Here is a 14,858-nt window from a genome sequence, read left to right as displayed (position 1 = left end):
CCTATGCTGAAGTACTGCTATACTAAAACATTCTGTGTGTGATATTATCCTATAGGTGGAACGGTATGATCCTCTTAGTAATAAATGGACCATGATGGCCCCTCTAAGAGATGGAGTCAGTAATGCAGCTGTGGTCAGTGCCAAGCTGAAACTGTTTGTGTTTGGAGGGACCACCATACACAGAGACAAGGCGTCTAAGGTGAGTGGAGTTGGAGTCCTCTTTCTTTAGCATGTGTGTCTATGGGACACTTCTATGTCAATTACAGAGTGCTCTACATTTGACTGTATACTCTAATGCAAGTGGTTCTCAAACGTTTTTATGTCAAGGACCCCCAAATTGATTCATATTTGGCCGTGGACCCCCCATCTGAAAATATTTTGTGCCAGGGACCCCTAGAAGCAAAGATTTTATGATAAAAATGTTCACTAATGTTCAAGATTTGTTTTAAATAGCAGATCTACAAGTTGTATATCTGCTTTTTTTGAATAGCCAACGTATAAAAGGTTAAAGTGGTTAAAATGATTGTGATGCTATGTTAACTACTTTTGCTGGGGACCCCCTGGTACCCCCCCCAAAGACCCCTGGGGGTCCCCGGACCCCACTTTGTGAACCAAGGCTCTACTGTGTTAATTAATGCCTTATTATAACTCCACTTTTTAGATACAGTGGCAAACCCCTGGGATGTGGTTCTCAAAGTGAGGTCCTCGAGGGGGTTCCAGGGGGTCCCCAGCAAATTGTGTTAATATAGCATCATAATCAGTTTAACCACTGTAACTGTTTGAAAATCCCTGGCACAAAATATTTTCAGACGGGGTCCGTGGGCAAATACACAAACATTAATTTGTGGGTCCTCGCACATGAAAAAGTCTTGGTAACCACTGTTTTAAACCCCCAGTCAGTGTTGATTTCGTCGACCAAAACTATGACGAAAAATGTTTGTCGACTACCTTTTTTCACTGATGAAAACTAAATAAAAACGAAGCTATTAGTTTAAAACTAAGCTATAAACTAAGCTAAAACTAAGACAATTTCGTCAACAAATACAAACTAGACTAAATGTTAAGGAGGGACTAGTGGAGAACAGATCCAGTGGAACTAAAAGATACGTCGTTTTATGTTTAGTTGCGCTCGGGTGTTGAAAATCTATCTGAAAATAGCAGATCTACAAGCAGATCTACAAGCAGATCTACAAGCAGATCTACAAGCTGTAGCTCACAAGCTCACAACGCTCACAAGCTCACAACGCGTCGCGCTGTGACGCGTTGTGAGCATGATAGATTTAAAATAGATCGGCTATTTTCAGCATGCAACCAAGTGTAAAATCAGCCATTACGACGCGATCAAGACCCTCCAAAATACATTTTAGTCGACTAAATCAACTGTGGATTAAGTCGACTACAATCTTATGATATTTAGTCGACTAAAACTAGACAAAAACTAAAACATTTCAGATGACTAAAACCTGACTAAAACTAAATGACATTTTATTCAAAAGACTATGACTAATATATATTCTACTGTGTATACTTGACTTCTTTGACTTGTTTTCATCTTTGTTTTACATTTTCTTTCAACTTTCTTTTGTTCGTATTGTCCTTTTGTGTTAATGGTACAACAAGATACCAGGGTTGTGGCTCTTTCGGAGCGGGAACTTTGGTGGGGTGGGAGGGGTAACATACAACATTTCTTGAATGCTTTTGTTTTATTGACCTGTATGTAAAAATAGAAAATACCAATAAAGAAACCTTGAAAAAAAAACTTTAACTAAAACTAAAATGTACTGTCAAAATCGACACCGACCCCCAGCTAACAAAAAGCTAGCCTCGATCTCCAGGCTTTTATTGTTTAGTTTTGCTAAAAAATAAAAGCCTGGACCAGCGTGTCGGTGTACCCGGTATAGGAAGTGTTTCATTTCCCCAACCAACCAGAGTGCAGTGGGCGTCGCTCGTAATGTTGTGTTGACGGGGCGGGGGCTGACGGACAGATCGGTGAACCAATGGGATCAGGCGCATTCTCTCCGCGCTGATTTTAAACCCGCCCCTCTATACACGAAAGCAGGAAGGCTAGTGCAGCCTAACAAAAAGCTAACTCGGTCCCCTCCCCTGTAAAACAGGTCCAGTGTTACGACCCGGTGGGCAACCGCTGGAACATCGCCGCCGAGTGCCCGCAGCCGTGGCGCTACACGGCGGCCGCCGTCCTGGGCAGCCAGATCTTCATCATGGGCGGCGACACGGAGTTCACCGCCGCCTCGGCCTACCGCTTCGACTGCGACGCCAACCAGTGGACGCGGGTGGGCGACATGACGTCCAAGAGGATGAGCTGCCACGCCGTGGCCTCCGGGAACAAGCTGTACGTGGTGGGCGGCTACTTCGGCACGCAGCGGTGCAAAACGCTGGACTGCTACGACCCCACCTCCGACAGCTGGAACTCCATCACCACCGTGCCTTACTCCCTGATCCCCACCGCGTTCGTCAGCACCTGGAAACACCTGCCCGCCTGAGCACTGGGAGGAGGACGCAAACCCGGGGAAGGACTCACTGCAGGTAAACGCGCTGATATGCACTGTGTATGTGCTTTGATTCAATTATTCAGTGATGATGGATTAGAATAGCCAGTGGTGGAAAAAGTACGAGTACAAACGTGATTGTCTTGAATGCGCCCCCACCGGTGGGGCGCATTCAAGACAATCACGTTGCATAGTGTTCTGTCACTACATATGAACGTCAGATCTAAAAAATATATATATATTCTATCAAAATATGCGATATAGCGCAAGCCCTATTGGCGCGCGTTTTTAGCTGTGGCGGACCCGGGATGGAGTTATGAAAATGTTCTATTGTACCATTCATCCCAGGATATCATAACATCATAGAAAGGGTAAGAAAACCGTGGGGCAAAATGTCCCTTTAAGTACAGTACTTGAGTAAATGCACTTAGTTACTTTACCACTTTGATTATAATAGCTGTTGCAGTGGTTGAAACGTTTCAATTTCAAGGACCACCAGTTTGGAATGCTTGAGTTTAGCCTCGTTCCCTGCTTTTTCTCATCTCCGAGGAGAAAAGCCTTGTCTATAGCATGTCTATAGGGCAGGACTTCTGTCGTACAGGATGTGTTTTTCCTACTAATCACAACATGGGTTTTTCATGCACGGACAATGTAAACAGATCTGTAGAGCCATAACTTAACTTCCTTGTGTGTGCCATGCTTCCGCCAAATTCCAGTACTTCCGTTTCGATACTCAACAGGCTAGGTCTCACCCATCGTGGATTTAGTTAGGTGTGTGTCTGTCATTAGAGAATTGCCCTAGGTAAATAATAGCACTTAAAGCACAGAATTGGCTCTGTACTGCAGTTACAGTATGTTTCTACATTTTCAAATCGTTTCCACCCAGTTTTAGCCCATTCATCGAATGTACATGTCCACAGACATATATCAGTAGGACTAGGTGGAGATGGCTACGTGAGACTATATAACATACTAGTCTAATAAGTGTTTGGGTTAGTGAATTAGTTAGTGTTTAGTTGGGGCGTTTCCCAGCGAGTGTTAGTATTTGTAGAAGAAAACAGCCGCCTCCCTAGAGAGACGTTGGTACCTACCCCCACACCCCACACACACACACACACACCCTGTTTATATACACTTCCTGCTCCCTTTTCACACACACACACACGACTCCCACTTTGTACGTATGCACACATGTACACTCAGCAAGCAGCGCCCTGGGGTGTCCTCTCATTCCCCCCACCCACCCCACCCCCCACAGCTTTGTCCGCTCAGCATGCTATTATCTCCATGCTGTGAGCTACGGGGGGGGGCCTGAGAGGGAGGGTGGGGGATACACAACGTGTGCAAGTGCTGAGGTACAAATACAGTTCTCAAGAGGAGGAGAGAAGTGTAGCGTGCATCAAGGCATTGGATAGAGTATAGGGCTGGGCGACGTGACTTCAGATCAAGCATCCGCATTACCGCCGTTAGGGAGAATCCCCCTTATATGGGCATTTCCTTAACCCATTAAGGCCCGAGGTTCCGATTCTACAAAATGTCTTCTAAATCCTAACAGTTTTTTGAAAAAACGTAATGTTATGTCAGTGGTTTTCAAACTTTTTAATGTCAAGGACCCCAAACTGTATATGTATTTGGCCGCGGACCCCCATCTCAAAATATTTTGTTCCAGGGACCCCCCAGAAGGAAAGATTTGAGTTACAAATGTTTGCTTTGAAAATATATATATTCAAAGATTTGCACAAATGTTCTTGATTTTTCAAAAATAGCAGATCTACAAGCTCGTAGCGTGGCACTCGTGCCGCGCTATGAGCTTGTATATCTGCTATTTTTGAATAGCCAAAGTGTAAAATAATGCTTTTTAGCTCAAATCTAATAATGACACAGATGCGTCCCAGGTCTTAATGGTATATGAATGACGTATGATGCAGTCACACCTGGGGGCTGCCCTAATCGGGTGAATACTAACTCACATAGGATAGTCAACAATGGAATAGTTCAGTTCAGTTCAGTAATATCAGTATTAAACAGTGATATCGATGCTAAAGAGAGAATAGGACCACTTTGACTCCGAACTACTTAAGTAAAACTCGAAGACCCTATACAGCCTCAACTGACTCACTCAACTCTGTTCCGTCATTGATTACTCAGGCCACCCATTAAACTACCTCTAAGACGCTATGTCACCTTCTTAAGAGAAGATCTACTTATACGAGAAGAATCGCCCTGACCAGCGATACTTGGGAACGTTTGCTGCCAGCGCTAATAACATTAGTCCTCCTCCCCAATAACCCCCGAATCATTTTAATGCACTTCCGTTTGTACAGATTGTATGACGGAAGCATTTGAAAATTGGGTGAGTCAACAGTCTGGCTCGAGAGAACCCCCTCCACCACCCCAAACCATTATTTATTAGAATAGTTTTAATTATAACAGAGTATAAAGTAAAGTTGTATAAGAGCAAGCTCATCGAGATGAAGTCACAATGTCACTGGCATCTCTTCTCCAAGCTGGCCAGGGTAGCCGCCGTTATATTCCAGTGAAGTCATCTGAGGTCCACAAACACACTTAACCCATTAAGACCGGGAGCGCATCTGTGTGTCATTTTTTTAAATGTATTCGGCTATTCAAAAATAGCAGATATACAAGCTCACGAGCTTGTAGATCTGCTATTCCGCGCTACAAGCTTGTAGATCTGCTTTTTATTTATTTATCGTGAAACTTTTTGCAAATATTTGAATATATATTTCTTAAAGGGAACATTTTTTACTAAAATCTTTGCTTCTGGGGGTCCCTATTACAAAATATTTTGAGATGGGAGTCTGCGGCCAAATACATATGTTTTTATAATTTTTGGAGTCCTTGACATGAAAAAGTTTGAGAACCACTGATATAGAAACATATGTTTTTCAAAAAAAAAAAATAGGATTTAGAAGACATTTGTAGAACCCCCAGAAGTAAAGATTTGAGTTAAAAATGTTCGCTTTAAAAAAGTATATATATTAAAAAGATTTGGACAAACTTTCAAAAATAGCAGATCTGCTATTTTTGAATAGCCAAAGAAATCTTAAAATGACACGGATTCGTTCACGATCTTAATGGGTTAAAGTGATGCTATATACCTGTGCAAGATTGCAAGCTTAGCAGTTGGCACAGTATAGCTTCTCTTGTTGGCTGCGAGCGGGACTCGCTCTGTGCTTTCATTTCCAATTAATCTCCTTCCTCTGTCATCCTCTTAATCAACCTTTGAAATTTGGAAGATTCGGTGTTGCAGTGAAACGTGTGACCCATTGGATTCTGTGATGTAAGAAGGCACAGGTTAATAGGATGAATACAACATGAATAGAGCCATCTGCTTCGTTTGCATTTGTTTGTGTGCTAGAAGTGTGATTTTAAGACCTGTTTTGCTAAGCAAAGAAAACGAATGCAGAGATTAAAGAAAGCATGATTCCTCACCCATGGCGCATATATATTACACAATATACTAGAGGTTCGTTAGCATGTGTTTTTGTGCTAGAACTGTGATTTTAAGACATTTTTCGTCAAGTAAAGAGCGAATGAAGAGATACAAAAATAAAAATCCTGATTCCTCCTTCCTCACTCTTGGCACACAGGAGCAACTGATAAAGATGATTTGACAATATTTTGACTTGTATCGTGGCCAGGCAGCTATACAACCCAAAGATAGCTGTACAACCCAGAGTCTCTACCAAAGTTCAGCATCACATTAAGAGGGATAGTTCACCCCAAAAAGTACTTATTTTCTGTCAATTACACACCCCATGAACTTGAAGCCTTGAATTCATGGAGATGTTTTTGTTTTTGTTTTTGTCGCATTCCTAAGCCAATAATTTGATGACCGGCGGAAAGATGCTAACGTCTCCGGTAGGAGACTCAAAGTTGACACTTTGTGTCTCCTACCGGAGCCGCCGCCGGTCATCAAATTATTGGCTTAGGAATGGGACAAAAACAAAAACATCTTCATGGATTCAAGTCTCCATGGGATGTAATTGATAGGAAAAACATCATTTTGGGGGTGAACTATCCCTTTAAGCAGCAGCTAATGTCTGCTACAGTCATGTAATTGGCTGCCAGAGAGACAGAGACTATAGATAGATGCAGTGGTGGTGAGCGGGTCAAAACTATTTCCATATGTTTCCCGCAAGCAAGATGTTCCCATGATGTTCCCATTAAGTGAACACTGCTGAGTCGGCTGCTTAGCCGCGTCACCCCAACAGAGTCCTGGCCCCTTCCATTACTTAATATGTGACAGCAGCAGCGATCCAAGGAAATCCCTGAGGAGAATTCCTGGTATATATACTTGTAATACTCTAATAGCCTTCCTTCTGATATCATTTTCTCCCTGGTGGACCCAGTTCACTCTGCACCCCCCCCCCTCTCCCCTCAGTTGTAACAGTGTAGGAGTCAGACTGCTATATCGGCCATTATTTGACTTTTTTTTTTGTTAAGTAAATGCTCCAATTTTAACCACATTCATCCAGGTGTCCCTATTTTGAGTTTCAAAAGTTTTCAGAAATACCAGATCAACAAGTTCACAACGTGTTGACATTTTCCATTTTAAAATGTTTAATCAAATCAAAGTTTTTCAAATAAATTAGAATAGAATTGGAATTTTCTTTCTTTTTTTAAAACAAAATATCAGTCAATATGTCAGTAATCTGTACAGGACATTGGTTCTCAAAGTGGGAAAAAAAAATTAGTTAATATAGTATCACAATAATGTTAACCGCATTTTATGCTTTGGCTATTCAAAAATAGCAGATATACAAGCTCATAGTGCGGCACTCAAGCTCTGCTATTTTTTTTAAATCCCTGGCACAAAATATTTTGAGATGGGGGGTCCGCAGTCAAATACATATCATTTTGGTTATCAAAAGTTTGAGAAGCACTGGTCTAGGAGTCTAAATTCTAATCGGTCGGGGTTTAGATTGGCCTTTTTCCCCTCTTTCCTCTTTCTATCCAAAGACAGTCCTCTGCCTGTCCATTTGGACGACCCTATAATGTCCTTTCAACACTTCCTCATTCTGTTCCCTATGGACACAATCAGCACGGCCCCCTCGGGGCGTCCAGAGAGCCCAGTCTGCCACCAGCTGTTCCCTCTGACAGTGTTCTAAAGTGTCTGTAACCCCTTCCCCACAGACATCCATTAGAGCTGGCCCCACCGGGTGGTAATGTTGAAGGAAATAAAGACAGAGACTGGCCCGTAGGCATAAGAATAAAGCCTCATTTATACTTAGTTGCGTGCCGGTGTCGTGCTCAGTAAATAGCAGATCTACAAGCTTGTATATCTGCTATTTATGGCATGCAACACCAGCGTGCAACCAAGTATAAATCAGGCTTGAGAAGGGACGTAGACTTGTTCTTGTTGTCAGTTTGAAACATGACGAGGTTCTCACACTTTTTCGTGCCAAGGACCCCCAAATTGATATGTATTTGGCCGTGGTGAAGTTGATTGTGGTGAAATGGCAATCATAATCTTCACACCCATATTTACAGTCTTTTCCTAAACAAACACAGAACAGCCTTAATAATGATTAAATTGTAAGCACAGCATAATTATAGGGTCCCAACAAAATGCACAGTCCATGTTTTAACCACTTAAAACACCATATGTTTTTGAGCGGAGTAGTCCCTCACGTCTTTATACTACTAGTGTCTTTTCTGTTTTCGCCCTAAAATAAATGTCTTCGCAGAAAATAGCAGATGGACATCTGTCTGCTATTTTCTGCCAAGGTTTTCCCAGAATACAGATGCTGGGGTTTTTAAGTGGTTAATCGTCTTTGAGGCGAAAGGAGAAGCTGAGCCTACTGAGTCTTCTTTTGTGTGTGTGTGTGTGTGTGTGTGTGTGTGTGTGTGTGTGTGTGTGTGTGTGTGTGTGTGTGTGTGTGTGTGTGTGTGTGTGTGTGTGTGTGTGTGTGTGTGTGTGTGTGTGTGTGTGTGTGTGTGTGTGTGTGTGTGTGTGTGTGTGTGTGTGTGTGTGTGTGTGTGATGCAGGTGTGATGTACAGTGCAGAATAGAAGATGCGTGCAGTGTACCATGAGTCAACAACGCCCTCTCCTCCACCCCCCTCTCTCTCTCTCTCTCTCTCTCTCTCTCTCTCTCTCTCTCTCTCTCTCTCTAATCATCATCTGTTCTTTCCCTCCCCTCCTCCTCAGCTCTCAGCTCCTCTCTCCTTGCCTCCGTCTCTCCTGTTCCCTCCTCCTCCCTATAGCTCTCAGCTCCTCTCTCCTTGCCTCCATCTCTCCTGTTCCCTCCTCCTCCCTATAGCTCTCAGCTCCTCTCTCCTGGCCTCGTCTATCCTCCTCCCTATAGCTCTCAGCTTCTCTCCTTGCCTCCTGTTCCCTCCTCCCTATAGCTCTCAGCTCCTCTCTCCTTGCCTCTGTCTCTCCTCCTCCCTCCTCCCTATAGCTCTCAGCTCCTCTCTCCTTGCCTCTGTCTCTCCTGTTCTATCCTCGTTGCTCATCCGCAGTCTTTCAAAAATTCATGTTGTGAAACTGGATTCCCAGAGCAGCCTGCTTCTCTCTCCTGTTCTCTCTCGCTCTCCTCTCTTCTATTTTTTTCTTTGTCTATCGACGGTTGTCTCAATTGGTCCATTACCCATATTTCATTTACACATTTGCAGTATCTGGCTATTTTTATAATCCCTTTTTCACGCACGCACGCACACACACACACACGCACGCGCACGCGCACACGCACACGCACACACACACACACACACACACACACAGCACACACACACTTTTCTCCTGTGTGTGTGTATTTTTAGAGCCAGGTCCAGAGCATGGCGGCTCTGTCAAAACAAGCCCAGCTCTGTCAAGACTCTCCCGACACTAAAAGGGAAGTTTGTACGTTCAGGAAGACATGGCTAATCCTCCAGAAAACAAACGTTTGTCACTTCCCTCTGGTCTGTTCCATTCATTTGTCATTTTCGACGCTTTGTATACGTACGCAAACACTTCAGCTCCTCTGTCGAGCAAACACATCTGTTGTTTTTCAGCATCGGCTGATCTGCCACCCACCTGCTATTCACCACTTAAACCCCAGCATCATGGTGCAAAACATGGTTTCAGCCATGCCTTTCGGCCTGGTGGAGACAATGAGCAGACAAAATAGGAACTGGAACACTATACAATTCAAGCTCATGGGTACTATCTCCTGATTGGATGGAATTGGCAACCCACCTAAAACAAATATTGTCTGTTTATTAACCCATTTAGGGCGGGAACCTCTCTTTGTAACTATACCTTTCAAGACAGGAACCCCTTTTGAGGTTGTTGTTGCTATGTACAGTATACAGCAACATACATTTTTCTTTAGTTTTTTAATAAATGTTTGAAGTTTTTCAGAAAACTTAGGTCAGGATTTAGAAGGCGTTTTTAGAATCGGCCTCAGGTCTAAATGGGTTAAAGAGCTGGAGAAACAGATCAGAATATAGTATATAGAGCTTTACCTTTTTCACATAAAACATCACTTACACTACCTTTAACATCGTTTTGTATTTAGCCTGGCCCCAAACGTGTACATGTGTGTGTGCTTGCTCACCAGCGGGGTGCACCCTGTGCTGTTGAGATAGTAGAGGAAGCCCTTGGTGTGGTAGATGGTTGGACTGAGGACAGGGTCAGGTTTACACCACTGACGGTTCAAGTCTTCACCACTTAGAGAACAGCGGAGACTAAACACACACAGAGACAGAGAGAGAGTACAGTTGTTTTTATGCCAATTGATTCCTCCCCACACACATTTGTGTGTTGTCACTGCTGTTGCATCCTACTGGCCCACCTGCCAGTAAGGAGCCCCTACTGGGAGGACTTACGTAGTAGAGCCTTCGTTCTACTCCTCCCGCCCAACACTCCCCAGCCTGTAGGAATACATGTAGAGAGTAGAGACACACCCCCCCCCCCCCCCCCCCCCGGCTTCCATCCCCCGAATACGAGCCAATTGTGTTCGTATAGACGCTCGACAAAGCCAGCATGATACTGTATTTCAACATCCATCATAATGATGGACCTTTGTTTTATCGAGTACGTGTTCTAAACAGTGGTGGAAAAAGTACTCACATTTTGCACTTAAGTAAAAGTATTGATACTGCAATGTAGAAATACTCTGTTACAAGTAAATGTCCGGTATTCAAAATGTACAAAAGTATTCGCATTAAAATATACTTAACTCATTCACTGCCAGGCTTATTTCAAGCTTGTTGATCCATATGCCAAAGGCATTTTGGGTCAAACGGAGAAAAAAAATTCTCCGTTTACATTTTAACATTGAAGTGGATGGAGAATTAACTTTTTGAAAATCGTTTTCTCCTAGTTTCTTTGAGATTAAAAAGAAAAAAAAATAACCCAAAAAAAAAAAAATATATAATTTTTTTTTTTAGGTGACGTCAAAAGACGTCATTGGCACTAATGGCACACTGAAAACGGCCATCAAAAGACGTCATTGGCACTATATGCCACTATATGTACTGAAAGTAAAAGTACTCATTTTGCAGAATGTCCCATCTCACAAGTTTCCAAATGTATGAAAATGCTTTGAAAATAGCAGATCTACAAGATCAGTTAAATAGCCTAAGTATGCATAGGGCTGAAGTGGTTAATGTATGTTTTGTAATCAAAATCTACAAAGTAACGAAAGTTTTCACATAATTGAAGTGGAGTAAAAGTACAATATTTGTCTTTGGGATGTAGTGGAGCAGAAGTAAAAGTACTGAAAATTGGAAATACTCCAGTAAAGTAAAAGTACCTAAAAACTTTACTTAAGTACAGTACTTGAGTAAACGTACTTAGTTACTTTACACCACTTGTTCTAAAGTAAAAATATTTGGACTTGGTGTTGTGTGAAACTCTCTCACCACTGCTATTCAACGGTGTGTGATTTCCCTCATGCCTTCATTAAAGAAACAGCCATCAGCAGCTGTTCTTGTCTCCCTGCAGGGCTAAAAGCAAGTAGCTTCCCAAAGTTCATCCAGTCCTTTTTTTTTACCTGATGCCTGTTTTTATGCTCCCATGCCGTACGCCGGCGGCATCGCTCAACCAAAATAGCAGCAAGCATCCCCAAGCAACACGTTGTGAACTGGCAGATCTGCCATTTTCGGGACGAGACACACAGGCGTATATCAAAGTATAAATCAGGTTTAAACTGTGTCCCTCAGCTAAGCTCCATCTGTCATTATGATCTGGCTATTTCCAATACTACCTCTATACTTCTACCTCAATACTACCTCTATACCTCTACCTCAATACTACCTCTATACGTTGGCTATATTCAAAAATAGTACAAGCTCACAGCGTGTCACTTTGTTTTGAATAATTTAGATGTTTTCTTCTTTACATAAATCCTCTCATCTGTCCTGGGGGTCCCTGGCACAAAACACTTTCAGATGGGGGTCCGCGGCACGAACATTGTTGAGAACTAACAGCTGGTCTACTCCCTTTACACTCACACACACACTCACACACACACACACACTCACTCACTCTCACTAACAAGAGGCACACCTACAGGTAGCAGCTTCCAGTCTGGGCAGCTAGATTAGCGGCTACAGTGATTTACTGGTTATCTTGATTCCTAGATGAAAGGATCAGTGGATGGCAGGACGGGTGGATCAGTGGATCATTGACGGCTGTATGGATCACTCTTTATGGGTGGAACTGTGGAACTGGTGTATGGATGGATGGATGACTAAACGATGGGTGAACATTGCTGCATGGAGCCAAGATGGATGGATGGATGAACGGCAGCCTATCTGACAGGCTGGACTGATGAAGAGATCGATGGATGCGTTTTCTGATGGATGGAGTTCTGTAGATGTCTAAGACAGTGCTTCTCAAAGATTTTCATGTCATGCTCCCCCCCCCAAAAAACAATTTTAAGATATATGTTTTTTGGCTTTTATGCCTTTATTGATAGGATAGTATATAGATATTTAGTAGTTTGACAAGAAATGGGGAGAGAGATGGGGAGTGAAATGCAGCAAAGGCCGTTGGGATTGGGACTCGAACCTGCAACGTGCTGTCAGGCTACTTTAAAGCCTAGGTAGCTACGCCAGCGGTCCAGGCTGTGGATAGAAGATTTTTTGTTTTCTTGCATTACTACAGTAATTCTACAGCACTCTATACTGTATACTATCAACAAATCGACACAAACTGCACTCAAATATATGTTTATTATAAAATATTTAAAAAATGTGTCTGCATTATACTTTGTTGTACAATGGTGGTGTGCAAAAATAGCAACAATAGCCGATCTACAAGCTCACAACGAGTTACATGGCGAGACGCGTTGTGAGCTTGTAGATCCAAGTCCAGGTTTAGTTTTGGCAAAAGACCAGGCCCTGGTCCCGGCAGGATAATTACACCTCCAGGTGTCCGTTAAATGGTTTCAGTGGACATTACGTTGCGTCCGGTCATGGTGGTTTCTGCCAGCTCCCTCCCATCATCCATTAACCCATTCAATTTCGGGAAAGCATCAGTGTTATTTTAGATTTTTAGCTATATAGTTCTCAAAGTGGTGTCTGGGGACCCCCAGGGGTCTAATTTGAAAATGTGTTAATATAGCGTCACAATCATTTTATAGCAGATATACAGATATTCGTGCCGCGCTATGAGCTTGTAGATCTGCTATTTTTGAAATATCGTGAAACATTTTTAACTGAAATCTTTGCTTCTGGGAGTCCCTGGAACAAAATATTTTGAGATGGGGATCCGCGGCCAAATAAATATAATTTTGTGTGTCCTTGACATGAAAAAGTTTGAGAACCACTGATATAGCAACATGTTTTTTTTTTCAGAAAACTGTTAGGATTTAAAAGACATTTTTAAGAATCAGCCTGCAGGTCTTAATGGGTTAAAGTCCACCTGACTGACACAGATCATGTTGTAGCCCTTATAATAAAACGGAGTGCTGGTCATCAGAAGCACCACTCCTACCCACTAAGAGCAAAAGGATAACAACCACATCACCAGGCCATTAGGGCTCTGATGCTCAGACCACACAGCGTCTGACTGGGGTTTTATAGCAAACGTCATCATTTATTCAACACCAAAACAAAAGGCAATGCCAGGAATTTTTAGAAGCCGCCCTATAATAACCGTTGTTGTTATTAATCCGTTTTTAACACCTGTAGCAGCAAAGGAAAACCACTCGACTTTCTTTCCTCAATAAAAAAAAAACACGGAGCATTCTGAAATGAAGCTTCTCTACTATGGAGAGTGTTTTCTTAACGCATTAAGACCGGGAACGCATCTGTGTCATTTAAAGATTTCTTTGGGCTATTAAAAAAATAGCGTATATACAAGCTCGTAGCGCGGCAGCTTGTAGATCTGCTTTTTTTTTTTTTTATCGTGAAAATGTGTGCAAGTCTTTGAATATTTATATTTTTAAAGCTTTGCTTCTGGGGTCCCTGGAACAAATCATTTTGGGATTGAGGTCCGCGGCCAAATGCATATCTAATAATGTTTTCTAAATCCTAACAGTCTGTTACTATCAGTGGTGGCCCAACTTTTCCATGTCAAGGACCCCCAAAATGATATGTATTTGGTCATGGACCCCTATCTCAAAATATGTTGTTCCAGGGACCCCAGAAGCACGTAAACAACATGTTTGCTTTAAAACATTCAAAGATTTGCACACATTTTCCACGATCTTTAAAAAAAAATCCAAATAAATCTAAAATGACACAGATGCGTTCCCGGTCTTAATGGGTTAATGTAACACCGGGCGAGACACGGAAAGGAAAAAAAGGAGTGGATAAATAAATGAAGAGTGGTTGACAGAGTGAGGGAGAAAACGGAGAAGCGATAGACTGAGAAGCTCGGCCTCCTAGCATGACGCTTTTTACACTCAATATTGTAGTCCAGTGGTTCTCACACTTTGTTCTCTGTTCTCACAGTTTTATTTATTTCAAGGACCCCCATAACTCTCAGAGTAACTGTTACAGACCTGTAAGGGTCCATTTGGAACCCCCGAGGGTCCCTGGACCCCACCTTTTTTGAGAACCACTGTTGTAGTCGCTTCTGATTATCGTCGCTTCTGATTATCGTTTGAGTAAATCCAATTCACCAAATTAATAGATTTAATCTAATAACAATGACATGGACAATCAGTTTGTTTTATATTAAATTGTCATATTCAATTCAAATATATAGCGTGCATGGGTTGGAAATGGATTCAGGATATTAACCGGTGGTGGACAAAGTATAATCAAGTATTCAGAAGAATTATATCAATGTATTGCTGAATTGAAAATTGTGAAAATAGCAATCTACAAGCTCACAACGCGTCGTGGTGCGACAGTTGTGAGCGTGTAGATCAGCTACTTTCTCTATATTT

The 14,858-nt window shown here is 42.3% G+C and overlaps 1 protein-coding gene across 2 annotated transcripts in view; it reads left to right on the top strand.

The window, feature by feature from the left end:
- Positions 1-2,540, top strand: part of enc2 (ectodermal-neural cortex 2) — a 40,596-nt gene extending 38,056 nt beyond the window's left edge. For both annotated transcript variants that reach the window (XM_080438331.1, XM_080438332.1), the window contains 2 exons: positions 56-199; positions 2,115-2,540. In XM_080438331.1, coding sequence (XP_080294457.1) covers positions 56-199; positions 2,115-2,501 — 531 coding nt within the window. In that variant the 3' untranslated portion in view covers positions 2,502-2,540. The remainder of the gene's footprint in view (positions 1-55; positions 200-2,114) is intronic.
- Positions 2,541-14,858: the final 12,318 nt, after the last annotated feature.

The sequence above is a fragment of the Gymnoscopelus braueri genome, assembly GCF_963280865.1.
Source record: "Gymnoscopelus braueri genome assembly, chromosome: 9".
Lineage (NCBI taxonomy): Eukaryota > Metazoa > Chordata > Actinopteri > Myctophiformes > Myctophidae > Gymnoscopelus > Gymnoscopelus braueri.
The sequence above is the reverse complement of the archived record's forward strand: the minus strand, read 5'-3'. Positions and strand labels throughout refer to the sequence as shown.